Source organism: Copadichromis virginalis, linkage group LG13 (assembly GCF_057382275.1).
Source record: "Copadichromis virginalis isolate Kocher_CV1m ecotype Utaka linkage group LG13, C_Virginalis_male_GT1.1, whole genome shotgun sequence".
Classification (NCBI taxonomy): Eukaryota; Metazoa; Chordata; class Actinopteri; order Cichliformes; family Cichlidae; genus Copadichromis; species Copadichromis virginalis.
The window spans coordinates 9,402,949-9,430,895 of record NC_140630.1 but is presented as its reverse complement, the minus strand read 5'-3'; the positions used below and the strand labels follow the sequence as shown (position 1 = coordinate 9,430,895).

The 27,947-nt window shown below is 42.9% G+C and overlaps 1 protein-coding gene across 4 annotated transcripts in view; it reads left to right on the top strand.

Annotated features, from left to right (window-relative positions):
• The window catches only part of LOC146695215 (mitogen-activated protein kinase kinase kinase kinase 3-like), a 49,088-nt gene extending 23,552 nt beyond the window's left edge, over nucleotides 1-25,536 (top strand). Inside the window, exons 15-35 of one of the 4 annotated variants that reach the window (XM_085477165.1) lie at nucleotides 1,105-1,167; nucleotides 4,429-4,481; nucleotides 4,890-4,928; nucleotides 7,411-7,485; nucleotides 16,592-16,643; nucleotides 16,766-17,144; nucleotides 18,897-19,003; nucleotides 19,592-19,633; nucleotides 19,954-20,038; nucleotides 20,133-20,212; nucleotides 20,376-20,436; nucleotides 20,656-20,773; nucleotides 20,960-21,018; nucleotides 21,266-21,369; nucleotides 21,714-21,885; nucleotides 21,992-22,060; nucleotides 22,196-22,288; nucleotides 22,412-22,482; nucleotides 23,139-23,194; nucleotides 23,306-23,359; nucleotides 24,006-25,536. In XM_085477165.1, coding sequence (XP_085333291.1) covers nucleotides 1,105-1,167; nucleotides 4,429-4,481; nucleotides 4,890-4,928; nucleotides 7,411-7,485; nucleotides 16,592-16,643; nucleotides 16,766-17,144; nucleotides 18,897-19,003; nucleotides 19,592-19,633; nucleotides 19,954-20,038; nucleotides 20,133-20,212; nucleotides 20,376-20,436; nucleotides 20,656-20,773; nucleotides 20,960-21,018; nucleotides 21,266-21,369; nucleotides 21,714-21,885; nucleotides 21,992-22,060; nucleotides 22,196-22,288; nucleotides 22,412-22,482; nucleotides 23,139-23,194; nucleotides 23,306-23,359; nucleotides 24,006-24,093 — 1,920 coding nt within the window. In that variant the 3' untranslated portion in view covers nucleotides 24,094-25,536. The remainder of the gene's footprint in view (nucleotides 1-1,104; nucleotides 1,168-4,428; nucleotides 4,482-4,889; nucleotides 4,929-7,410; nucleotides 7,486-16,591; nucleotides 16,644-16,765; nucleotides 17,145-18,896; nucleotides 19,004-19,591; nucleotides 19,634-19,953; nucleotides 20,039-20,132; nucleotides 20,213-20,375; nucleotides 20,437-20,655; nucleotides 20,774-20,959; nucleotides 21,019-21,265; nucleotides 21,370-21,713; nucleotides 21,886-21,991; nucleotides 22,061-22,195; nucleotides 22,289-22,411; nucleotides 22,483-23,138; nucleotides 23,195-23,305; nucleotides 23,360-24,005) is intronic. The other 3 variants (XM_085477167.1, XM_085477166.1, XM_085477168.1) reach the window with 3 other exon arrangements.
• The last annotated feature ends 2,411 nt before the right edge of the window (nucleotides 25,537-27,947 follow it).

Sequence of the window (27,947 nt, the reverse complement as noted above, 5' to 3'; positions counted from 1 at the left end):
TTTACGGACACTCATCATGGGCTTGAATAACTTGGTAAATTCTGGCTTTTAACATGAACTGTTCTCTTTCCAGGATGAAATGATTGTACAGCATATGTCTTTAATAACTTAACAAAGCAAGGATTGAGTGCACAAGTTTGAAATATTTTTGGATTTCTTTAATCCACACAGGTTCTAAAGTATACATACACACCCACTAATATTTGGATAAATGTCCCTTAGCAAGTCAGACCTTTTGGTATCCATCAACCGTCTTCTGGCTGAATATTTGACCATTTTTCTTGTCAAAATTGGAAGAACTCATTTAAATTACACTTTAGCAGCATGATTCAAAGAAAATGTTAATAGCCTAAACGTACCAGGACATCTATACCCATGATGAGTGAGAAATGCATGTGTGGAAATACTACCCAGAATACAGCTGGCTACCATTAGTTGTTTAATTTGTATGTAGAATGTTATGAAAAGTACCCATATTATACCCTTATTAACTTTATATTTTGTAGGCTCACATATATGCTGTTGTAGCACAGTTTATTATTTTCTCTCCATTCCAAACCTCCATCTATGTTTTAAACTCACATCTGTCTCCTCCTCTCTTGAGATTATTATTCAAATATACTCTATCCTTTTCTTGCCAAGTCAAGCACCTATTAAAAACTAAATAAAAATGGCCTTAAGCTACGTACACACTGGAAGTGATTCATAGTGACCCATAGAAATAGAATGACATTTGGCGACTTGAAGCAAATAAAGACAACTTAACTCTTGCTGAGTTGAAGTGGGCGGGACACAAGATAAACTGTTCCCAACTTCCAGGCAAGTGACTGAAGAATACCCTTGACTGACATATGACCTGGTAGTAAACTATAGAGAGTAACTTAGACAACCGGAACCTGGAATGTCTAAAAGCGATGAGCCACCAGCTTGAAAGTGATGTGCGACGAGCGAATCATTTCCAGTGTGGACACAGCTTTAACCCAAACTCATTTTTCACAAGTCATCCCTTCCCTCCATATCACCATTCCTACCTGTTCCCCACCATTAGTCCAGGACAGGTTAATGTATTAACTGAGGTCTCTCTCGCTCTGTCTTGCTGACCAGTGTGATTCTGAGCCCTATCTGGACTGTGTTGAGGAGCTCTACTATACAGCAAGATCTAATCTGGTAGTACACCTTTAGTCTCTCTTTGTTTCAGCCTCTCCATCTCTCCAGCTGTTGGCCCATTTATTTTCAGTCTGTCAATTTTTAACGTCATGCTTTATTTAAAATATAATTTAATTTTTTCTCTCCATCTTGCTCATTCTTAAACTCTGAAGGATGAGTCCTTGTCCTACTTTTGTCCTTTTTCAGAGCTCTGAATCTCTCGGCTGCTCGATGTCCAACCTGTATATTTGTTATTTCACATTGTTGATCCATCTCTTCTAGTCCACCCGTCTGTTACTGCCCATCTTTATCTTCTGTTTCCAGCTTCAGCTTTTGCCTCACGAGCTGGTGTTGTAGTTGTCATAGTGATTAGAGTCGTTAGTGCTATTGTTGTTGTTGTTGTTCTTATATATGCATAAAACACACAGATTGGCACACAGAGGTATAAACACAGGGAGGGACACTACAGTGGAGAGGCATGTTACTCAGCAAATGTCTAGTTGAGATGTATTGAAGAATTGTGACAGAAGGGTAGCTTTCAGGGGGGAAAAGCATATTTTGGGGAAAGTTGGCTAACTTTTCTAGTATTTTCTCCTTTTAAAATCAGATTTAACTGGACTTCTGTACATGCAGTTTTTATGTGTCAGTAACCACTGAATTAAAAGTTTGTTCTAAAGTGCTTCAAAATGACTGCCAAGATACCTGCCAAGTCGTAAGACTTACTTCAAGAAAGGCTTTAATATAGAGGAAGATATATCAGGTTCAGCAGTGGAGCTGCAGCTCTAAAGGCTGGTAGTGGTGCAGTGCCTTGCTCAAGGACATCTAAAGGAGATTTAAAATATATAAAAGGCATGTCTGCTCAAATTTATTAACACATACACTTAATGTGTGTTCTATGGTACTCAATATTTCTTTTCCATATTTCTGATGTTTCCACAGAATGCGCTTCTCTCATTTGTAAAGTGTTGCTTATGTTTTTCTAACCTCTTGTAGTTAACCAGAGTAGCGAGGCCTTGTTTTTTGCTTTGTTTTTTTGTCTGTTAGTATGCGTGTTTCTTTGTAGTTTCTTTGTAGCATTGGTGTTTTGTGTCTGCTCATCTGGAGTGCGCATTTCCTCTTGCATGCTTTTTGCTTTCAGGCGTAACATTCAAAAATATTTCTCTGACAAGATGCTGCATTCACATTGTGGTTTTTATGTCACCGATATCCAACCAGAATTTCATTAGTTGATTTAAATTCAGGACCGTTGTCATAGTGCTGAATTTATTGTCAGCCTGCAGAATCATAAAATCTGCACAGCTGATTCTTTATTAGCCCGCACACTCTCAAATGTGCTTTATGACAACATAACACTTTTCTTACCAAAGTTATCTAAAACATTGGTTCCCAATCCACGGTTTGCGAGTCACTTAGGCGTCCACCAATGTATCTGATAACTGCTCCAAAGAGTTACTGGTGTACTTTACTGTACTACAGATACTTTGTATTAGGGGTGTCACTAGGGCTGTTCGATATAACGATATATATCGGATGACGATATAAAAACGTCTATCGTTTCATTTTACGCTATCGTTTGTTTCGTGGTGTTGCAAAATAAACTGTTTACGGCAATATTTTTTCATCCTTTTGACGGTCACTGTAGTGGCTATATTCATTTCTTCTTTCTCTCTTTCTCTTATATTTAATATAACCACACTACGGACGGACAAGCGCCTGTTTTTATGCGTTGTGGTTAGCAACAACGACGGTAACACCATCTCGTGTCCGCTTGTTTATGTTCCATATAAACCTTTCACAATAAAGCTCAAGATCCTGTTGAGACTTTTCAAAATAAACTGACTCACGTGAAAGAGTATGCAGAGTATTTATGGATGAGAAGCAAAAAAGAGCCGCCAGGTGCTAAAAAAAATAAACCTTAGACTCAAACGTTAGAACAGGCTTTTCCCCGCAGCACGCCGTGTAATAAATACTCACAAAGAAAACGGCGGCCGTTAAACTTATGTCTAAAAATGTGTAGTTTCATGCATCGGTTAAAACACTCGACTCCAGCTACATGACGCGCAGCTGGAAACACTTCCCGCAAAACGAGCTGCACGAGATTCACAGAATTTACAGAAAATGTTACATTTTTGTGATTTATATTGTTATCGTGACGATAGATGTCTTATATCGGGATATGAGATTTTGGTCATATCGCACAGCCCTAGGTGTCACTAAAAATGTGTATTGATTGTTTGATTGATTTAGAAAACAAATATGTTAGTAATGACATATAATAATATTAGAAATACGTTTGTAGTTGCTCTTTGTGCATGCTTCTGTAAAGTTATGGCTTCAGACTCTGTCATACATTTGTGTTTTTTGTCATTTTACCCAAGTAGTCAACACAAAAGAGCAAAGCTTTAGATAAACTTGACCAATAGAAGTACTGCTGTCTAGATATTGCAGAGAGACTTATTTCTATCTTGTTACTGTGACTATTTTGACAAAGATAATGAATTGAGAAAATCCAATTTTAACATTATATGCCTCCTTTAGAGGTGTTGAATGCATTTGGAAGAAATTTTGTGAAGTTTTGTGAAATAGTGCATGTTTTCACCTGTTTGTGACCTAAAAGGAACTTGTTTCATCTAGAAAATAAGTCATTGACTCAACAACAAGTCAGTGCATGAGACCATAATGCAAAATTTTAGGGTTTCACAAGCCCAAACGACAGGGAACCACTTTTTGGAAACAACTTCTGTGTTCTATCTGTGAAGCCAGTACTAGCAAAAATTAGCAGGATGAGTAGGATGATAATGTTTCTTTTCATCATTGTTTAATGATGACATTGAAATTAGTTACTTGGTGTGCACCTAATTATTGGTCCTTTTCCTAAATGTGTCAAATGCCAGACTTGTTTTGTGGCTAACGCCCGATGATTAATATATGTAGTATTGGACCACAATGTGAGTTCAGCAAGTGTCAGCTCTGTATAACTATAAATACCCATATGCTCACCATATACATCTGTGAATGTCTGTGGTTATGAATTATACTTCAGGTGAAAGAGCTTCTTATTGTGGGTATGATTTCCAGCAGGCTGCTGTAACGGTCACCACAGCTGCTACAGTGGCAGCGTCTGCAGTCATTTGGCAACTGAAAAGGGCTTCAGTGATGGCCACAACTTTAAACGTGGTTTACTGCCTCAGTTGGCCAAGATCTACAGCACCTGTTAATATATGTATAAATGAACTATTTATGAAGGGTTATGTCACAGTTGTAATCTAATTTGTCTTGTAGGATTTGCAGCTGGAATACGGTCAAGATTCATCGCGTTTTTTGGGAGGAAACAAGTAAGTCTGGCTTGTTTATTTTCTGTTTTTAAGCATTTACCTCCCCCTGGATTCTCTTCTTTCATTTCATTGTCAGTTGCAGCTATCCTTCATTTTATTTTATTTTATTTTTTAAATTTTTAATGTCTAGATTGAGCGAGGATGTAGACAATAAGAAGACTTGGAATGTGAAGAGATTTTCTGTTGTGCATTTCAAAGTCTGTGCCAACTTTATGACACTGTCTGTATGCAGCTTTCTGCTCACAAGCATGCATTGTAAGCAGAAAGCTGAGGTTCAGATAAGCACAGCAGAATGTCCTCTAGACTGGGAAGGACTAAGATTTTATTCTCGATACACAAAATCAAAACCTGGGTACTTTTGTCTTTCTTTTTATTCTGTCATTTGTGCTTTTCCGACTTGTCAAACAGGAGTCTTCTCAAATCAGTGGAGGAGGAGCTGCAGCAGAGGTGAGTTTACTCCACTTTGGCGTCCACGTTCAGTGTCTTGGATCTGCTGGTGCTCTAACCACGCCTACCCATGAGCCAATCATTGTTTAACGGCAGGACTAATGAGGCCAATCACATGCAACTAATGCTATAGTAATTACTTCAGGCTGTCTCACTGCTCTCGGCGTTTTGGATTCTGCTGGGTTTTATTTCCTCTCAGGCTTGCTTCTTGCTTTGTTCTCATTAGGAAATGGCTGCGCTTCATAGAAGCTTCCTGCAGAGCATGGCTCTCACACACACATGCACGCACACACCAACAAACATGTGCAGTCACACATATGGACATAGAGTTTTAGCCACTGGGTTTCATTTTCTATGGAGAAATTCCTCTTCACTGCTCAAAAGATAATGATTGCTATTTATGTGCTTTGCTACTTTTGGTGAGTAAGTCTGATATGAAAAATGTGTTTCACTGAACTCTAGATTAGCTTGTACATTATTAGGCATCAGGTACAAAGTTGTCTTAAATATTTCCCTTAGATGTTAAACAGCAAATCTTAATAGCAGGTCTGCTGGATGGTTGCTTTGCTGCAGGAACATGTTAGCATTATTGTCTCTAGGCTAAAATATCTAAGGCTACAAAATGTTGTGGCTTTACTTGGAACTTAACACGTCCAGGTTTTCTGTCTTTTTGGCTCCTTTATTGATCAAAGGGTTACTTAACATCTTTGAGGTTTTTACATGTATAGTCACGTTAAATAAATATGAAAAATAACCTTATCAGATGTTTTAAATTGATGAACAGCAACACGTGATGTATGATGTGTCATTATTTATTTAACAAAAACTAAGACGAAACCAGAGGAAGTGCGTGAAACACTAAGTAAACCGCATCTGGAGCCACCTTTACCACCAATAACTTGAAGCAGTTGTTTTCTGTATGACTTCATCAGTGTCTCACATCATTGTGGCCATTGTTAAGTTCATATTATTATCTTAAGGTTCTACCACAGCTTTTCAGTCAGGATTGGACTTTCACTAGGTCATTGCAGCACCTTGATTTTGTTTTTTAGTCATGCTTCTGTGCTTGGGATCACTGTCCTGTTTTTTTTTACCTAATTGTGGCCAAGCTTTACCATATTTGATTCTACAATCCTTTGGCATACCAATGAGTTCATGGTTGGCTCAATGACTGCAAGATGCCCGGGTCCTCTGGCTGCAAAATAAGCCCAGGTCATCATTGGGCATGGAAGTTTTTATGCGTTACGTTGAAGTCATGTTTCTTTTTTTTTGTTTTTATCTCTTCAAATGTAGAACTGTGCATTATGGCCAGACATCTACACTTTGGTCCCACCTGTCCAAAGAAAATTGGTTGGAATGTCTTGTGGTTTGTTCAGATGCAAATTTGCAAACCTAAGCTGTACTGCCATGTTTTTGTTTTGGAGGGTTTTTTTGCCAGGAGAAAGAAGAGGTTTTCTCCTGGTAACATTTTCAAACAAGCAACACTTGAGCAGTCTTTTCCTGATTGTAGTGTTATGAACTTTTGATGTTTAACATGCAGGCTGAGTGCTGTAGAACCTGAGGTGAAGCTCTTGGGGTTTCTTGCAGTTTCTCCGAGCCTTGCATGATCTGAGCTTTGGGTGAACCTGCATCCACTCCTGGGATGATTAGCAAGCTTTTAAACGTTTACTTTTTTGAAGGTGCTCATGCTTGCTTATCATCATATATTCAAGTGCATTTAATTAGTAGCACCTGGTATCTACACTCTTTTAATTGTTGTGGAAGCAGTAACGGCGTACTTAGTCCTTCACATACTGCTTTGGTATTTTGTATTAAAATTATGACATGGTTTAATATGTTATGTGTTGTTGTTCATCAGAGGTTATATTTACCCATTTTTAAGACATGCTAAGGGCCAAATTATTTTTATTATCTCCTGATATGTAAAACATTAGGATAGAGAGAGTTTCAAACAAAGGCCGGGTTTCTCTGTCCTTGGGATAATGAAAGGACTTTTACCAGTATTTGAGAATTTGATATAATATAATATATAATATGATTTAAAAGGTTACGCTTACTGTTGACGTGTGTAGATCTATAAGGACTTAATGGTTCAAACTGGACCGCTGGGTTTGAAAGTGTCTGGTTGTGGAAGTAATTAGTCCTCAGACCGTTTCTCTTGGTTGCTCAGATGAGTCATTTTGCTGATTTTTGTGGATCGCAGTAAAAATTGGGTCATGCTTTTATTTGAACCTATTCAGTCCTTTCAGATCTGCACAGGGTCAGGAGTTCAGAAGTAGTTTGTGAACCAAGCTTCACTCAGCTTTCCCTCCCCTCCCCCCTTCTTCCTCTGTCCTCTTCTGCCTCTGCCTTCTGTTGTCATCCCCTATCTCCTTTGCTTGCTCCCTTTCTCCCCTGATCACTCCTCCTTATGCCCCCTCTCCCACTCCTCCTTTGTCCTTTCTTTCCCCGCCCCCCTTCCTGTCTTCACCTCCTCTCCCAGGGGCCATGTGGCACACTTAGGGGATGATGAGGATGAGGATGATGATGGTGCAGATGATGATGAAACTCACACTCAGTAAGTTCCCTCTCAGTCTTAGAACTGGAAGCCTCTCCAAATTCTTCTTTTCCCATCTTTCCCTCACTTGTTTCAGAGGAAAGACTGAGAAGGAAGACAAGGAGTTAAGGCTTCCTACCTTTGCCAGTTTCATCCACACATCTTTATGGAGCACACCCCACCATCACGCCACATACGCCACCTGTTTGTGTGTGTGTGCCTGCTGCCTGTGTGTTGTCCACGCTTTCTTAAAGCTACTAACAGTAACCCTAACCCTAAATGTTCACCAAGAGGCTATTGATATTTCCTCATATATTCTTTCAGTAGTAGAAATGTAATAAATGGAGAAGTGTAGGTGTCACGCAAACAACACAGCATTAAAATACACTTTATAGCTAAAGATTTGACATGATCTATATGGATCGTTGAGCCTGAGTTCAGTTTCATTCTTTAGATAACTGATGCTCATGACCTTGTCCTCTTGTGTGCCGTTGTCTTGTTTTGTTCTTCACTGGCTTCGCCATCTGTGTTCCTTCTTGCTCTGTGTGTGTATGAGTGTGTGTGAGATCACACTGCCTTCTGTCTTATCTTGCCTCTATAAAACTGGAGATCTGGCATCCAGCCTCTCCCCTCAGTGTAAAAGCCAAATGTCTGCGGCAGGCCAGAGTCTTTTTCCCCCCCCCTTTTTTCTAGACAGATATTTTCCACCACCGTCAGAGAGGCCTTTTGTGCTTTATATTATAGGATTTTCCCTTCAAGTCATATCCACAACACACAGTGCTGTGATTGCACAAATGAAAATAACCTGAATTCCTAAAGTGGCTGCAACCTGTTGTGCTGTAGCAGTTCCCTTTCAGTCGATTCACTCGGTACAACACATAAGTATGGGATATCACGCCCTCGCGTGTCCTGGCTGAAGAAACCTCTATTCACGCCTTTACGGCAGATGACGTGTGATGACACGCGCAAGGCCCCGCCCGCACATATAGCCGCTGCCATCACCGTCATCCCTCAGTTCTTACGCTCTTCACCTCGCTGAGAACACCTCTGCTGAGTTGGGCTGGCTAGCTACTGCTAGTTAGCTCCGTTGTCTGCCAACTTGAACCTAGCTTAACTGCCCCTGTTGGTGTTAGCCTCCACCGCCCAGCTGGTGCGTAGGCTGCCCGCGGAGCGCTATTTTCAAGTTTTTCTTGTGCAGCGTTTCGCTTTGCGTTTTGGGAATGGACTCCAAACCGAAGCGAGCAAAGCAGAAATCTTCTGTTCGCCCCTGTCCTCAGGGATGTGGTTTCTCTTTGCGCGACAGCGACCAGCACGATGCCTGCCCTGTCTGCCTGGGGATCGTCCACGCTAGGAGAGCGTTGACGGAGCCCGAAGCTTGTGCGTTTTGTCGCCAGCTCCGACGCTCGACCCTGGAAAGACGGGTGACGTTTGTGGAAAGAGTGCTGGGACGCTCGGCTGTCGCACGGCATGACCCTCTTCTTTCCGAGTCTGGAGCCCCGGCTTCGTCCGAGTCCGAAGACGAAAATTTTCAGGTCGATGTCCCCGCGATTAGCTGGGCTGACCACATGGAATACGTTGACGGGTTAGCCGATGACGGACCGGAACCATGCAGGAGCGCTGACGGGCTTCAGCCTGGGTTGAAGCCCGCCAGCGCTCCCCAGGAAGACGATGACGTGCTGGACATCGGCCTGGACATCCATGGTTTGTCGGAGGATGAGCAGGAGAGCTCATTGTCGACCCAATATGCCGCCGCTGCTGCGCCGGTCGGCCACGATGACACCTCTCTTTTCTCCCTGTTTCGCCGTGCCGCTGAGAAGCTGCAGGTGGACTGGCCCTCTCCTCCACCAGCTCGGAAGCCGTCGCGGTTTGCGGGTTTTTTCCTTCCACCGGAGCCCGCAACGGCCAAAAACTGCCTCCCCATGTTCCCAGACTTTCTCTGCGAGCTAACAGCGTCATGGGACAAACCTCTGTCTACCCGCGTCACTGTGCCCGGCTATGGACAGTACATGGAATTGGACGGCGCCGAGGGAGCTGGTTTAGCTAACCCACCCCCTATGGAGCCGTCTCTGGCTGCTTATCTGGCCCCGTCCCATAACCATGGTGTCGGTGGCCCCGCAACTCTGCCGTCCAAGCACTGCAGATTCTCGGCCTCGCAGCTGGAGAAGATTTATCGGGCTCAGGCCGGCACCGCTCGAGCCATGAGCTCCGTCACCATGCTCCAGACGTACCAAGCAATGTGCCTGGCGGAGCTTGGATCGCTGGTTCCGGAGGACAGCCCGCTGTCACCTCTTCTTAACGAGGTTAGAGTCACCACGGATTACATCCTCCGTGCGTCTCGCTGTGCAGCGCTCTCCCTGGGCAGAGGGATGGCTTCGACAGTGGTGGCGCAGAGGCACCTGTGGCTGACCCTCTCCGACGTCCCTGATAGAGACAGAGCTGTGTATCTGGACGCACCAGTGTCTGCGGCTGGGTTATTCGGACATTCACTTGAAGCCATTCAGGCTAGATTCGATCTGAGGAAGAAGCAGACGGAAGCTCTGCGCGACATCATCCCCAGACGCCAGCCCCAGCCCAAGCCCACTGCTAGCTCTCACAGGCCCGCCGCTCCTCTGACAGCCGGCAAGAGACCGGCGCCCACTGCTGGAGTGGGAGGGCCGCCGGCGAGAGCACGTACTCCGGCCCGAGCTCCACGCCAGTCGGCCTGGGGCAAAGGCCCTCCCCCGGGCCCCCGACGGGACCCGACGCCCAGGAGGAAGAAGCCTCAGCCCTCCTAGCTGTGATTGCGAGTGGGGAAGGGATCCGGCAGCAGGGAGACGCTGCTCTTACCCCTCTGTTGCCGCACAAGAGGTGCCGCTTAAGTTCTGTTCAGGTTGTCAGCCCCAGAAGGCGCTGCACTTCCCTATCGCGGTCTCCCAAGCACATAACCCCTGCACACGGTTCAGATGTGTTGAATGTTCAAGCGACCACATCGAGTGTTCCCGCTGTTTTTCATTGTTATGCCCCGGAAAAGGTATAAATGTACATGTTCCCATGTTGCAATCAATAAAGAGTGTTGTTTACTCTCAAACAATCTCAAATGCTCAACCTGCAGGCGAAATGAGCCAGGTCAGACAGGGGATGCAGTCCCCTGCAGACACACTGGGGGGCGACGGCGCCCCGCCGTCAGTGCTGCAGGCCAGCCGGCTGGCTGCTCACTTCCCTCAGTGGCGCGCTTGCGCCCCCTCTCCGTGGGTGCTGCAAACCGTTGCCATGGGTTACCGGTTGCAGTTCCGGGTCAAGCCGCCTCATTTCCAAAGAGTCGTGAACACGATTGTCAACCCCGAGGCAGCCTTGGTACTCAGAGAGGAAATACAGGCGCTATTACAGAAGAGAGCAATACGGGTGGTCCCCGCTTCGGAGACGGACAAAGGTTGGTACAGCCGTTATTTTGTCATTCCGAAGAAAGGGGGAGGGCTTCGTCCCATCCTCGACCTGCGAGTCTTGAACACGTACCTGCGAACGTACAGGTTCAAGATGCTAACACTCAGACAGCTCCTGAGTGCAGTCGGCCCGGGAGATTGGTTTGCGACAATCGATCTAACAGATGCTTATTTTCATGTCGCTATACACCCGAAACACAGGCAGTTTCTGAGGTTTGCATTCGAGGGCGTAGCCTACGAATACCTAGTGCTGCCGTTCGGGCTGTCGCTCGCTCCCCGCACCTTTACGAAATGTGCCGAGGCAGCGCTAGCGCCCCTCAGGAAGAGGGGCATCCGCATCTTGGCCTACCTGGACGACTGGGCTCTCGTGGCTTGCTCCAGAGAACAGGCGGAGACGCAGCTGTCGCGGGTTCTGTCACACATTCAGACACTGGGGTTCTCTGTGAACTTTCAGAAGAGCTCGCTAATCCCAGGTCAACAGATCGCTTTTCTCGGTCTGGAAATATGCTCTCTTTCCAGCCGCGCACGGTTGTCAGAGCACAGAGTGGCCGCGTTTCATCGCTGCCTCGCTCAATTTCAGCTGGGACGCAGACTGCGTTTCCAGACGATATTGCGCTTGTTGGGCATGATGGCATCTATGATCGCCGTAGTGCCGCTTGGGCTGTTGAAAATGAGAGCGTTTCAACGCTGGACTCTCTCTCACCGTTTGTGTGCTTCGCGTCACCTCCGGAGGAGGCTGCCGGTAACTGCGTCTTGCATGCTAGCTCTCCGTCCTTGGAGGGAGCCCGGGCTACTGCACCAGGGCTCTCGGATTGGGAGGGTGTTGTTTCGCAAGGTGGTGTCCACAGATGCTTCCCTAAGTGGGTGGGGAGCGCTGTGCGAGGGTGCGTCAGTGAGAGGGATCTGGTCCGCGGCTCAGCGCCAGCTGCACATCAACCACTTAGAGCTGTTAGCAGTGTTCTTAGCTCTAAAGCGTTTCCGTCCAGTCCTGCAGGGCCAGCATGTCTTAGTCAGGACGGACAATTCAACAGTGGTGTCTTATATAAACAGGCAGGGAGGAACACGCTCTCTTCCCCTGTTGCAGCTGTCTCGCTCTCTGCTGTTATGGTGCAGTGTTCATTTTCTGACTCTAAGAGCCACCCATGTCCCGGGCCACCTGAACCTGGGGCCGGACCTTCTCTCCAGGGGGGGTCCTCTGGTGAGAGAATGGAGGTTACACCCTTCAATAGTGGCTCAGATTTGGGATCTATTTGGCGAGGCGCAAATAGATCTTTTTGCTTCCAGGGTGAATGCTCACTGCCCCCTGTACTTCTCCATAATCGACCACGATGCACCCTTGGGCTTGGACGCGCTAGCGCACCAATGGCCAGACGTGCTCCTGTATGCATTTCCCCCAGTGGAAATGATATCTCCAACTCTGGAGAGGGTGCGTCGGCATTCCCTCTCTCTGATCCTGGTGGCCCCTTGGTGGCCTGCGAAGTCGTGGTATGCAGAAATAATCAGCCTGCTTGCAGCAAGTCCTTGGCAGCTTCCTCTCCGCAGGGATCTCCTCTCTCAGGCGGGGGGGGAAGTGTTTCATCCGCGCCCGGATCTGTGGCACCTTCATGCTTACCTGCTGAGAGGTTAAACTTGGTTGCTAAGGGTCTGCCACCTAGTGTGGTGGCGACGATTCAGAGCGCCAGGGCCTCGTCTACTAGAGGCTTGTACGCTTACAAATGGCGAGCCTTCGAGCGATGGTGCCAGGACCGCCACACTCTCCCATTTCAGTGCTCTATTGTGGATGTTTTGACATTCCTGCAGGAGCTGTTGGATAAAGGCCTTTCGTTTTCGACGATCAAGGTTTATTTAGCGGCTATATCTGCTTGTCATATCGGTTTTGACGGGGTGACACCAGGTGCGCATCCCCTCGCCGTGCGTTTTCTGAAAGGGGTTCGCCGGCTGAGGCCCGTGCTTAAGTCCAGTGTCCCGGCTTGGGACTTGTCTTTGGTGCTGGAGGCCCTTTGTGGCCCTCCGTTTGAACCCGTTGAGTCGGTAGATATGAAACTTCTTTCGTATAAGACCGCATTACTTCTCGCTTTGGCCTCGGCGAAGCGAGTGGGGGACCTTCATGCGCTGTCTGTGCATCCTGCCTGCACACAGTTTTCTCCTGATGGCCGCAAGGTCGTATTGCGTCCGAATGCCGCCTATCTTCCCAAGGTCATGCCTGCATCTTATAGTTCAATGGAGTTTGAGTTGCTGAGCTTTTGCTCCCCTCCTTTTGAATCTGAGGAGCAGAGGAGGGTGCATTCTCTTTGTCCGGTGCGTGCGCTACGCACCTACATTGAGCGCACTTGGGATGTGCGTTTGTGTGACCAGTTGTTTGTCTGCTTCGCTAATCCGAATAGAGGTAGAGCTCTGTCCAGACAGAGGCTGTCCCACTGGATTGTAGAAGCTATCTCGCTGGCATACAGCACCGGAGGTTTTGCGTTGCCCCACGGGGTGGGAGCTCATTCCACCAGGGGGATGGCGACCTCATGGGCTCTTTTTAGAGGGGTGCCTGTGGCTGATATTTGTGCAGCGGCTAATTGGGCGTCGCCGCACACTTTTGTGCGGTTTTATCGGTTGGACGTTACAGCCCCTTCGGTGGCTCATGCTGTCCTTTCTGCTGGGTCTACCACTCACTAAGGATGTGGTGGTCCCGTTCCGGTTCGGTGGCTGCTCTGCGGGGCGTGTATATAGGTCCCATACTTATGTGTTGTACCGAGTGAATCGACTGAAAGGGAACGAATAGTTATGTCTATAACTTCTGTTCCCTGAAGGAGAGGAACGAGGTACAACACAAGGTGGCCCCACTGAGCAGTTTGGCTCGGTGAAGAGCGGCTATCGAACTGAGGGATGACGGTGATGGCAGCGGCTATATGTGCGGGCGGGGCCTTGCGCGTGTCATCACACGTCATCTGCCGTAAAGGCGTGAATAGAGGTTTCTTCAGCCAGGACACGCGAGGGCGTGATATCCCATACTTATGTGTTGTACCTCGTTCCTCTCCTTCAGGGAACAGAAGTTATAGACATAACTATTCGTTTCTAGCTTTTGTAGTTTCTGTTGTGGTGGGGGGGAGGGTTTTTTTTTTCTCTCAAGGTTTTTTTTTAAGGTGTTTAAGAGCGATAAAAAACAAAATCTTCTAGCCAAACAAAAAAGGAAATTTCCTCCAGACAAAGGAACAAAAATATTTAGTCCCTCAGACTCTATGTAAACAATATAGAGAAAGTGTAGCCGAGGGGTGGGCAACTCCAGGCCTCGAGTGCCGGTGCCCGGCAGGTTTTAGATGTGTCCTTCATCCAACGCAGCTGATTCAAATGGCTAAAGTTCCTCCTCAACATGTCATGAAGAACTCCAGAGGCCTGGGAATGAACTAATCATTTGATTCAGGTGTGCTGACCCAGGGTGATATCTAAAACCTGCAGGACACTGGCACTCGAGGCCTGGAGTTGCCTACCCCTGGTGTAGCCGATGCAGAAACGACTTGAACCTGCACTCTGCTGGGACTGTTCTGGTTCCAAAAAGGGCTTCCAGTTTTATACAAATCTATGGAAAAATAACACTTTTGACTCCTTTGCTTTGAGACGTTAGACATTAATTAAACTGGAGACTTGATGAAGCGTTATTAAGTTTTATTGATTAAGTATGATGTTAATTCATTAGCATTTTAGTGTGAGAAAGGATGATAAACTTGGGTGTGCTTGTCATTGACAAGTCTGTAGCCAGTGAGCGTACAGTATCCGTTGGTTTCTCAGTCTCCAGTTTAGTTTGAGAACACAAACTGTTGCTGATCACGAAAACACTCAGCTTAAGCCTTCACATCCAGACTTGACGACCAACGGATGGTCCCCAAATCAACTTAGTTACTGAGTAAAAGTTAAAGTTAGGAGCATTTGGATTACATAGACACTAAATTTTGAAAATCTTTAGTGTAGGTATCAAAAATTCGAATAGATTTTGTTTCTTTTCAAGCATCTTAAAATAATTTCAGTTGCAAATAAATTCCCTTTTGCACATCCAGCATTTTAAAGTTTTAAAGTTATGATTTCAGCTTTGTTGGTGTTTTTTGGTTAAAAAAAAAAAAGTATCCATAACTCGAAATTTTGACTTATTAACTTGATATTTCAAGAAAAGTAGCACTGCCAAGCAGTAATCTACGTGAATGACATCATTTCCTTGTTACCCGGAAGCTGAAGCCCTCAGCTACAAATGCTACAGCTAAGCTACCAGTAAATAAGTCATGAATGCACAAATTGCTGAGTATTTTCAACGTGGCTTCACAAATGATGAAATCCTTGTGCTGTTAGCTGAATCATATGGCGTTACTATCAGCAAACGTACTCTCAAAAGCACCAGTTTGTTGCGATACGGTTTTGACTGCGCATTCCTCTGCGCCATATCCTTCCAGGTACAAGAAAATGACATCATTCATGTAGATTACTGATTGGTAGAGCTAACTCGAAATTTACTCAAGTTACTTTTCTCAGAATTTCGAGCTGATAAGGGAAAATAACTCGAAATTTAGAGTTGTGGATACTTTTTTATTTTTTTTTTAGTGGTGGAAACGGGCTTCCATATTTTGGTCATAATCTGATTGCATAGTCCTTATCACCAGCCTTGTGTTTAGCATCAGTGCATTCTAAGAGAGCTGCTTTCTTCCGGCTTTCTTTAGAGATGCTTTTATGCGTACTGCACCCATGCGTGGCTTACCACCTTAAGTGAATGTGTAAACTATGTCAGTCACAGATTAGTTTTGTACTGATAAAGTTTACACTTTAAGCTTTTTTAAGGGGGGGTAATCTTTTTCTGTGTCTCCCACTCAGCTTAAATACTGCAACTTCTTTTCTTGGTACCCCCATCTTCATTTTTCACTGTGATTGGCTCCCAGCCTCTCTCCATTCTGATTTGTGTGCTGTGATTGGTTCTTGTCCATAACTTAACTACAACATTTATAAAATGTCATGGATAAAGTCTCTGAAATTGTGCTGGTCGGAAGGCATAATTGCAATTACTCTTCTATTTCTTTTCCTTAAAAAAAAAAAGATTTTAAGAGGTGCTTTAAATGAGAGCAAGACACAAACTCTAATTTATTTACACTAAACATAAATTTTAATTTTAAAAGTAATACTTTTACTAAAATATTATTAAGTTTGTCAGTATCAGCGCTATCCATTCAGAGGCTTTGCACACGCTGACCCTTCTTTGTTTTACTGTTGTCTAAAGTTCTTGTCTTACTTTATATTTCGTGGTTAACCTTTAATGACCTTTCTATTATATCAGTTTGTGTGTAAGTGGCATTGGGCTGTGGTTAAACCTGTTATTTGAGCCTTTGATTTCACATTCAGTGAGCCTGCAAAATATTACATCTCATCTGATCTGGGTTCACAAATGTGTCAGCATATTTTTTCGATTATTTTTAAAACAAATCCGACAATTTTATTTTCTATTTCCAATAAAATGGTTGGGTTTGGGGTTTTTTTTTTTTTTTTTTTTAGGAAAAACTCTGGATTGTAATTATGCGTTGAATGTAATAACTTAGCTTATAAATGGCTTAAAAATGGCAAGTCAAACCATAGCTTCAGTGCTAACATTCTAACATATATTTATTGTTTCCCATATATTTCCTGGTTGTAAAAAACGGCAGCTGTCTTGAGTATCTTGTCACAGATTTTTCCCTCTTATTCTTCAGTAAATCAAGCACCATCATGAGGCCAAGGGTCCCACCCCCACTTCCTCCTAAGGTAGGAAAAACCGTGTCTGTAGTTAGCAGAATTTTTGAAGTAGTAGCAATTTTAGTGCTCAGAATATGTAATAAGTAACTGATTTCTTATACAATCTTTTTCTTCTTCTTCTTCTTCTTAAGCCCAAATCCATCTCCTCACCCCATAATCAGACGGATCAAAAACATGACGACAGCCACTCACACAGTGAAGATGACGGTGGAGGGGGAGGGACCATCAAGCGCTGCCCAGTGCCAGAGACGCCGAGCCCCGCCAAGCCTGCCTCCTATGTCCCCCCGCGTCCCCCGCCCCCGAAGCTGCCGCCCCACCGCCGCAGTAGCCTAGGTAACGAGAGCCCGAAGCTCAAAGACGTCGAAAACTCTGCCACAGAGGATGATGGGAGCTTTAGGCATTTCTGGGAGTGGCTCCACACGCCTCACACAGAGGAGGAGCTGGAGGAGGCATGGGAGGTTCTCAAGGAGGTGAAAGAGGAGCAGGAAAAACAGGAGGAAAAGAAAGAGAGTAAGAGCAGCTGATTTGGTAGCTGGGTAGTGTCCGCAGACCCTGTCGTCCCCTGCGATTGGTTGTGTGGTCTTCCATTAGTCTTTCCTTGTAGTCTGATTTATTTGTTCCATGATTCCATTAACAGTAATGCTTTTTTTAAAGTTTTTATTTGCTTTGTTTCTTCCGTTCATCAGCTCACGCTCAACATGATTGTTTGTCTCTAAAGTCATTTTTGTGAAGACTGATTGGTTCATCCAATCCAGTGATCCAAACAATCAAATGCTGCTAAACCACTCCCCCTCGCTTCTTAGGACAAAGGAAGAGGAGAAAACATAGTCCTGGCTGCCTGGTCCAGTTTTGATTCTTTTAACAAAAAATTATTCTGTGCATTGTCAGCTCTCACTTTCTAAAAGCGGCCTATTAGGGTCAGTGGAGGTTAAAGGTTTTCATGAAAATGAGCTGTTGTGTTGTTAGATTTTCACGTGAGGCATGGATCCCAAAAGCTCAAATATAACTTATTTATTTTTTTACATTTTAAGTTTCCAATTTTAATCTCAAAGTAGTTTCTTAACTCTCAGAATATTAAGCCCTTCATTGTCCTCCAATTATTCTTTCCCCCCCCCCCCCTTTTTTGGCCTTTAGTGGCCCTAATATGTCGTTGTAGACATTCTGACAATGAAGTGTTTTTTAGTTAAATTTGCTGTTTCATGTTTCTTTATACGAGTTTACAGATGCCAAATTATAACTGAACTTATTAAACAGTAACAGAAATGCCAAATTTTATAAAAGTTTGTAATCCCGTTTTATACTTTAGGCAAGTGACTAAATCCCCATTCTAGTGTGCCTTTTAAATGTTTGCATTGTTGTTGAGCATTTCGGGTATCTCAGTCATGCTCTGATTTTTTTTTTATTATTGTGTTATATAGTGTTACTCTGACTTGGAAGTGGATAAGTTGAGCAATTAAAATTTGCTGCCACCTATGACCTAATCTCAGGACAGGGATATGCTTCTTTGGATATTATTTTTGCCTTTTTGATTTTGCACAGAGAATGTAGATCCTGCATATTTTTAAGTTTATTTCTCTAGTTTTTTGATTGCGCTTTGGAAGCTTTTACAGTAAAGTGTTACATTTAATAAGCAGTATATGGTAGATATATTAACCATGGTGTTTTGGAAATAATAACAGTTCAGTAGATTGAAAGCATAGTGTAGAATTGCACAGTCATGCTGGAATGGTCGTGCTGTAGGCACGCTCAGGTGAAAGTTGAACTGTCTTTGACGATATGGTTATGGCTCTAATCACGACAGGAAGCAACATTCGTGCGTAGCTCAAATGGTTTTGCCGTTTACTACCTGTCATTCGCTGGTTACTCGCTGGGGTAGTAAAGGAGAGAAACTGATCAATAATTGACTGCAGTTTGTGGTGCATTCACACTCCCCCTCGATCATGACCATATTTGATCCTCTGTTTTCTTCCTGCTGGCCTGCTCCTTCCCTCCTCCCCCCTCCCCCCCCCTCTCTGCTCCCAATAGCTTGTTTTTGTTTACTCTTTAATATTAACACTCCTTGCTGTCTTTAGTCTTATAAATTAAATTGTTCTCATTAAATCAAGTGTTTTTGTAGATGCGTCATGTTTATTTTGGCTTTCTTTGTTTTCAAAGCTTCACATGCGCACACACAGTCTCTCTGTCTCTTACCCGCTCTCTCTGTTTCCTGTGTCACTCAAACACAGTAAGTTGTGTCTGTTGTGTCTGTTGTTGTTGTTGTAGGTAATGGGCTGAACTCTCCCCACAATGGCGAGAGGGCCAGCCCAGCAGAGAGGCAGTCCACCATGCCACCTAGTGTCCCCATACGGAAGGACAAGAAGGATGTTCCGGTAAGCATGCAGGAGTGGCTCAAGGACCCACAGAGGTCTTGAGGGAGGATGCAGAGTGCTGCCATTGTTAAAATTATTAATAATCGGCATAACACTGTGTGGAGAAGAAAGGCCAAGTCAGGTGAAATGTATTGGGTAGTGTTCTTGTCAGTGCAAAGCCAGTGAAGGATCCTGACCTTTGTTGCTGTTGCAGCTCTTGCTGATCATCACTGTTTTTTAAAGAAGAAGTGGAATTTGGGCATCTCCCAAGTCAATAATGGATTATAAATCAGGGGAAAAATAAATTCCATAATGTTCAACCCTTGAGAAAGTTTAGAGGAGTGCTGTATGAGAAGTTATGCACCTAGATAGCTTCATCTACATACTTGTCAAACTGAAGCACCAGATGGGTGTACTTCAAACTATGACTAATAGCTTAGTGAGCTAATTCAGCTACAATTCTTTTATTTAAAGCATGTTTTAAGTGCACTATAGACTATCTGCTGGGAGAATACATTTTATATATACAGGTTGTTATGCTCATATATATCATCCAGTCATTTTATTATTGATGTTTTTAATGTGTGTTTGTGTTTATCACTTCCTTAGAAGCCAATCAGTAATGGTCTCCCCCCAACACCCAAAGTCCATGTAAGTATGGGTTTTTTTTGCTTTGTTTGTTTGTTTTTAAGAGAAAATAATGTAGTTGAGTTAATTGGATTAGTGTTGTAAAGACTTCTTGGCATTGCGGATCTTTTTGTTCCTATACAAAAGTTTTTTTATGTGCAAAATATTAAATGAAATGAATTTACTCATTTGGAAAAAAATGGAAAACGAATCCATAAGCAAGTTAAAATATTACTTTTTAGTGTGGAGTGTCTCACTAAAGGCATTTAGATCACAAGGTCTCCGAATCCTTTAAATTAAAAAAAAAATAATCTTGAACTTCTTTCTTTTTCTCCCGTTTCCAGATGGGTGCGTGTTTCTCCAAGGTGTTCAACGGCTGTCCCCTCAAGATCCACTGTGCCACTTCGTGGATCAACCCTGACACCAGAGGTAACCAACAGGAAAACACTATCAAAGTTTATTTTACAGGTGTTGTTTTCACTTTTCACTAAGCACGGATCAAATGCTCTTTTGTGCGTTTCAGACCAGTATTTGATATTCGGAGCAGAAGAGGGAATCTACACATTAAACCTCAATGAGCTACATGAGACAACAATGGAACAGGTGAGACTAGAAATCGGTAATTTAACATAATGCTATATACTTTCTGAAAACAGGGTATATTAGTTGTAATGTTATACATGTGAGATAGTCCAGTCTTTGAATCAGACTGTTTTAAATGTTCTGGCACTCTGAGATGCTCAGATTACTTTGTGTCCACCTGCAGCTCTTCCCTCGGCGGTGTACCTGGTTATATGTCATGAACAACTGTCTTCTTTCCATATCTGGTGAGTTGTCGAACATCATTATGATAGAAGTGTGTGGCACTTGACTGCCCTTATTACTTTCACCCATTTGTCTCTGAAATTGTTCTTAAATTGGATCATCGGCGCATGATTTTTGATACAATGTGTTTTATTTCTTCAAATATGCTTTTGTAGCTTGTATCGTAGGTCACTACTATTATTTCCTTTTAACTGTTTCTTCTATATCCTGTTTCATTGCAGGAAAAGCCTCTCAGCTGTACTCCCATAGTCTAAGCGGTATGTTTGAACAGGCCAGACAGTTACAGAAGTTACCAGTAGCCATTCCCACGCACAAGCTGCCTGATAAGATAATTCCCAGGTAACTCTACAACTAAAAAATCTAAGCTGTGAAATATTTATAGCCTCTGTTTCCTTGTAGTTTTTTCCCCCCTACATAAATTAAATGTCACTCCTGCTTATTTTAACTAATTTAAATATGTTTTCAATAAAACCAGAAGTTTGTGCCAGTTCAGCTCTATATTTGGATCATATTTCTTTATTATAGGAAGTTTGCTGTGTCCAATAAGATTCCAGAGACTAAAGGGTGCCAAAAGTGCTGCGTAGGTGAGTTTCTGTAAATGCTGATTTTATATTTTCTCTTGTCGAACACCTGTTTTTGTTTTTTAATTATGTTCTGTGACTAACTTTATTTAACTGTATCAAATTCGGACTCGTTGCATGAAACTACCTCGTGTTATCTTGTACTGTCCTGTGTGGTGTTTGTGCAGAACAAAAAATAGCACTGAATTATAATTTTTGTGCAAAGAGGAAAAATTCAAATGGATTCATGGTCGTTGTTGTTTTTGTGCAGTTCGTAACCCATACACAGGTCATAAGTACCTGTGTGGAGCCTTCCAGTCAAGTGTCATGCTGTTGGAGTGGGTGGAGTCAATGCAGAAGTTCATGCTCATCAAGGTCAGTTTTGAATCTCCCCAAAAATCAAGATAATGTTCATTTAATTTAAGCTCCTTTCCTAAGCACGTTTTATTACACAGTTACAAGAAAGAAAATAAGTATTTGCACACGCAAGAAATTTTTCCACAATGCTAGCAGTTTTTGTTTTCAAGATCAAAAGTTTGAAAAGACCAAGCACAGTGTTAATTTTGCTTGGCCACGAGTTCTGCAGTCCTGGCAGATCAGCTGATATTGGTGCCAGTCAGTCAGCAAATGGCTCAGCTGATTCCAGTCAAATGATTTTATGATTATATCGAAATACAACACATAGCTTTCTAAACTTTTTTTCCTTTTCTATGTAACAGACTATTGACTTCCCACTACCCTGTCCGTTGGAGGTCTTTGAAATGTTGGTGGTCCCCGAACAGACCTACCCTCTCATCTGTGTCGCAGTCAGTAAAGGAACTGAACTCAGCCAGGTGGTCCGATTTGGCACAGTCAATCCCAACTCTACCTCCTCCTGGTTCACAGAAGCAGGTGAGAACACCGCCCGGCTCTGTCAAGTTAAACCAATAACAGTTTTCTTTGGTGGGAACAGCACGAGAGCCAAAGTAATCCTCTGCCTTTTTCTCCTCCTCTGCAGAAACCCCACAGACATGTGTGATCCATGTCACTCAGCTAGAGAGAGACACGATCCTAGTCTGCCTCGACAGTGAGTCGCTAATAGATTTTAACTCATCTTACCCATTTATGATCTTTTCAGGTTCAGATTTAGAAGGTATTAACACTTATTTTATTAGTTTTACCAAACTGTTTCCTCTGTCTTTTTTTGTTTTTCCTACTACAGGGTGTATAAAGATAGTGAATCTCCAGGGTCGGTTGAAATCCAGCAGAAAGTTGTCAGCCGAGCTCACCTTCAACTTCCAGATTGAAAACATCGGTAAACAAAAACAGAAAGACTACATGGCACGGATATCTTCTAGTGGGTTACTGTTGATCTATAAACAAACCTTAATCTGTATTGTTTTTCCTTGGGGTTTTTTTCTTTCCTTTTTTTATCCAGTTTGCCTCCAAGACAGTGTATTGGCGTTTTGGAGACATGGCATGCAGGGACGGAGTTTCAAGACTAATGAGGTGAGATTCATACTGAGCACATTTAAGAGTAAAACACGCCCTTCAGGTGGCCTCTGTGCGCTGTAATAATGTTTAGTCCGCAGCATCAGGGTGTCTTATTTAATCTTACTTTATTAGGATTTTGGGCCTTACTGTGGGTGCTCAATATAGCCTCAAAAAAATCACATCACAGTAATTCAAGGGATAACAGGGTGTATCAGTTTCCATTTCTACCCAATATTTATGTGGCCTTATGGATAGTATCATAATTACACATTCTTACATGGTTGCAAACCAGGATTAAATGCACATACAGTCTGTCAAAACGCTTCACTCTGACTATCTGTCTGTTAAGCAATGACGCATCAACCGTGCTTCCAGGTCCAAACTCTGCTACTGTGTTCACTGAGGCTGTCGCCACTTTAAACTGTTGCAGTGTTTTGTCTCTTGTTTTATTTTGCACAAGTCTCTAAGAATAATCAGTGGTCATTGTCGGTCTCTGTGGGTTTTTATTAGCACTATTCATGTGCAAAATGTCTTTAAAATCACTTTTTAAAATCTTAATCCTTTATATTAAATCATTAGTGAGTATTTGGCAAAAGTCTGATGAGACATCTGAGTCAGATCATCAGTGTTTTACGGCATCATTTAGCACCTCTTCTGCTTTCTTTCATCAGATCACTCAGGAGATCTCAGACAGCACACGCATCTTCAGACTACTGGGATCAGACAGGTGAGAAACACTTACCTGCCAGCATTTCCTTACAGTTTCATACCTGTCACACACACATGGACACACATTTAGGTCTCTGTTAACACTCTCTTTAATGTCTCACCACTAAAGACATGATGACTGTAGAGAGCAAGAGGCTGAGGAAAAAGGCCTCAAACTTCCCAGGTACACTCACGGGTCGCTGGCCACAGACGGCCCAAAACTTCTGCCGCTTTCTATCAGAACTTTCAAATCCTGCTTGATGCCAGATGATGGTGATCAGGAAAATTCAGAGAGAGAAAATATGGGAATTTTTTTTGATTAAATGATGAGAGAAGAGACACCAAAATTATATCTGGTCTGATTCCTTCCTGCTTAAACTGTCAGATGCCATAAGTTCTTTCAGTTTAATGCTGGGGTTGTAGACCCTCGACAAAGCACCAAAACAGACATACTTGTGTAGAGGCTGGATCATCTTGGTGTCTGTTTTCTCATTACTGAGGCTGAGTATCTTCAAGTTGTGATGTGTGATTCTTTGGGTTGCTCTGAAAGAGTACTAACAGCTTTCTCACAGTTTTCCTCCGGGTTAGGAGAGTACTCTTAGCTTCAGAGTAAGTCATGTTTCTCTACTGCCTTTTTCCAAATAACAGAGTTTTTACAAGCTTGGACCATATCCCGTTTATTTTTTGTTTTGTTTTGTTTTAACACGCTAAAAAACCAGCTGGGCTGTTCTTTCGTCTGGGAAAGGGTGAATTGTTTTGCTACCTTGACTTGAAACTAAACTAGATGTTGTGTGTGTATGTTTTATCTCCGTGTGTGTTTTGTGTTGCAGGGTGGTGGTGCTGGAAAGCAGGCCTACGGACAACCCTACAGCCCACAGCAACCTCTACATCCTGGCAGGCCATGAAAACAGCTACTGAGACATGCACACTAACATACGTGCACATAAAACACGCTCTGTAGACATCCCAGCATTAGTACAGGAAAGGGAGCAAGCGACACACTCATCCCAACTCCACTTTTATCCCACCCAGCCTTCATCTTCTCCCCTGGCCCGACTAGCAGTGTGTCTGGGAGATGTTCATCAGTGCACATGCGGAATCCCAGTTGCAGCGTTTTATAAAGAGCTGCAGTGTTATGTGTATCAGTGAAGTGTGCGTGTGGCGTTAGAGCAGTGGGTTGTAGACCCGTTTCTGACAGTGTCAGGGTTTTAAAACTCTTGGCCCGAGGCCGCTTTAGATCGGGATAGCCAGCTGAATCTCTGGCCCCTACCCTGGATACATCACCCTGGGAACAATGTCTAGCACGGAAATTTGACTCCAACACTACTTCTACTACTACTACTTCTACATATGCTACTAACACTACTGCTACTGCTACTGCTGTTTGCGCTAAAGCTTCACAGAAGGGCCATCTTGCACAGAAAGCCTACCCTTCTTCTTCATTGCTCCTCCTTCCTTTTTTCCTTACTTGTCCCTTTTTTTTAAAAAACGACACCTTTATTTATTTTTGGCATGACATGCTTTTAACAACCAGGATGAATTTCCTTTTTTATTTGTTGTCTTTTTAAAAAATAAAAAAGAGAAAACCAACTAAAAAGCTTTGCCACTTTCCCTAGCATCAAATTCCAATACTCGTCACCACACAAGTGCTTAATTGACCTCTATTTAATTGTTGTAAATATAAGTGTAGTATTATTTTTGACAGAGACGAACACTAAAAGGGTTGTGTAGATAGGTGTGCGTATAGTTGGTCTGTACAACTGTGGAGACGAAATGCGAGACAAATAGACACGTTGCGACAGCAAATTCACTCCCTAGTTCCTTGATCATGTGACCCCTGCAGTCTCACAGACGAACATCTTTAGTAATCTGATATTACTCTTCTCATGGCTTGGACCTCAGGATCAAATTGAGCGAACACAGGACACCGATTGGCCGTTTTTCACTCTCAGCGCGTCGCTGTCATGACTTCCTGCTTGTTTTCATCACGTGACCGTCATCAGGGTGGACGAAAATGATCATTTCCGCTCGTTTCATTTTGTTTCTTCTTTTATTTTTTAATCAGAAATCTTTGTTTATTCTTCAGCAATATATATTTTTTTGCTATTTTCATTGAACCACTGGTGTTACAAATTTGCACAGAGAAAAATGTATTTCATAAACAAATGTGATGTCATTATAATATATGACCTTGTGTGTGTATGCATAGTGTGTATGTGTGTGCGCGTCTGTGTGCGTAGACATAGAATATGCACATATAAGAGTGTCATGTACAGATCTGGTCTTTAACAAGTGACAAGTTTCTGGTCACTTTATTAAAAAAAAAAAAAGCATCAGCAGATAAGAAAATACAAAAAGAGCTGGATATACAGTCATTTAATTATATCTGGTTAGGCTGAAATCGAATTAGCTTTTAGCCCATTGGACAGAAATAATGTGTTTACAAAGTAAAATGCAGACCTGAATCATCTGCAGCCAGCCTGCGTTCCACAGTCACACAGAGACTGAACAGAGACCCACCGCCGCTGATCACTAGAGAAAAGTTAGCCCTAGTGTTGTCTGACCAGTTAATTAGCTGGTTGCTAGGTGAAACTGGTCACAAAGAAGTACAACGCTTTTACAGATTTATTAGACCACCACCCAATGTAAGGTTTATGCCACAGCTGCTTTACTGTTTTATAAAAACTGTTACAGTTACAGTTATTTGCTCACATTCCTGAGCAGAAAAATTAGTTGTTGAATGTTTAGTTTGATTCAGTGTGCAGGCTTAAATTTGGGTATAAAAGCAATAGTTGCCTCCTTTAAAAAATGGTGTTTGCTGCGATGAAGCACAACTTAATTTGTGGATCTACCATCCAAACTATGGGTAACTGCAGCGGTGTACTAGCAACCAAAAGCAATCACAAGACGTTTTTTGTGCAGCACCCTATTTGTAACCAGTCTCGGCTAACAACAGTCTGAAATCGCCAGCATCCAAGTGATTTCAGACTGTTGTGCCACCGCTGTAACACAGGCAACTCTAAACTAAAACAACATGGCTGATAGGCTATAGTACATTCCACTACACTGAGCAATAAACAGTGGTGGGTTACCATTATCTGACCTCAGTGAAATAATGCAGTAACAATAACAGCATGTATGTGGTGTTAACAGTGCATCCACATCCAAATATATTACTCTCCATATTGTGGTATTGAGTGGTGTAGCCTGTAGCGTTATGAATAATGGTCTGCTGGTTTAAATATGGTGCAAAGGCTTGCTCAATAATCCAGTCAGACTCATTAATAGAAATTTCTGTGTAACACCTTTTTTTTCCTGTATTCCTGAGAAATATTTGCAGAAGTTTTCATTGTCAGCTGTGACTTTTTTTTAAAGACCCATATCTGTATGAGAGCTCACACTACATGCATGTAGATGCGCACTGTCTGTGTAGGAGAGTCTACGTGTACCATTTAGTTTTCCAAGCTGTGACACTAGAGGTTCCTACTGAGGACACCAGTGTAGATGAACCCGAGATACCGTGCGTAATCCTGAAATCTGAGACATTTGCCTGTCGAATGGTTCACGTTCTCAAAGCTTCTCTCCGAATTTTTTTCCCCTATATTTATAGGCTAAAGCAAATAATTAAAAAATGCAGTAAATTGATCAAAATGAATATAAGCGACTCTTTATCAGATCAACACGTGACACTGAAAATTGAAAATAAAATTTATTACAGGCCGCAAATCCTGCTTCAGCAACCTTGTGGTTTTTAGTGCATCTCTGTCCCAGAGATGAGGCACAGCAGCGGCTGCAGCATTGTCTTTTAAATTTTCACGGGAAATGATTTCATCTGTCACAAGTCTGATTAAAGAGAAATCTTGCCATTCTTTGGGACTGACAGTTGAAAGTTTCACCACAGGTGGTAATCTGTTACCACCTGTAAAGAGTAAAACCACACAAACTATTCATAACGTTTTCATCCGATGTATTTGTGGACACATCTGGAATCATCTTACTAGACTCCAGTTCGCTGTAAAGCAATAGGATCAAGTGCAGAACGGTTGAACTCGGCGTGAGAATAGAAATGCTCTGCCCTTTTTCTTTCAGCAAACAATAACATGTATCGATTTTACTATAAATTGCCTGCAAAGTGCATTAGTGTCCCAGGTGATTGATTTAGCCATTAATGAATACATGTGCTTCCTGCCAACAACCGTGATTATAGACTGGGAGTCATTTCATAGCTGCAGCCAAGTCCTTTATTAAGTTATTTAAGCCAAACAAAAAAGATTAAGCCACAATAATCATATTTTTACCCTTTAAGTTATGAATTCAAGTTGATTGATTTTCCTCACTTGAGTGGTTGAAATGCCAGTGTCATCATCAACCCCGCATGACCAGCCTCTTAGCGAATCGTACTATTTTAGAGGGGAAATGAATCAAGCACTCCGAAAATATTTCACTCTTCATTTTTGTAATGCTAAAATATGTTGTTGAAACTTCCTCTGGCCATATTTAGAAAATCTACCTCGTGGTATCTAGATCAAAGAAAAAAAAAAATCTAATACTAAAGACAGCCATCAGCAGCACATGAGGTTAGCGTTCAACCATGTTCTCTAAACTGGCTCTTAACTGTCTGTGTCCTTTCAGCTGATGTGTGTAAACGGAAAAAAATTCATTTAGCTGAAAATGGCTTTCTCAGTGTGAGGTTTTCTCAAAATAGCCATCTCAAATAATTCTTAAATATCTTAACACTTCTATGTATCCTCTTAGCTGCACACCCGACTTCT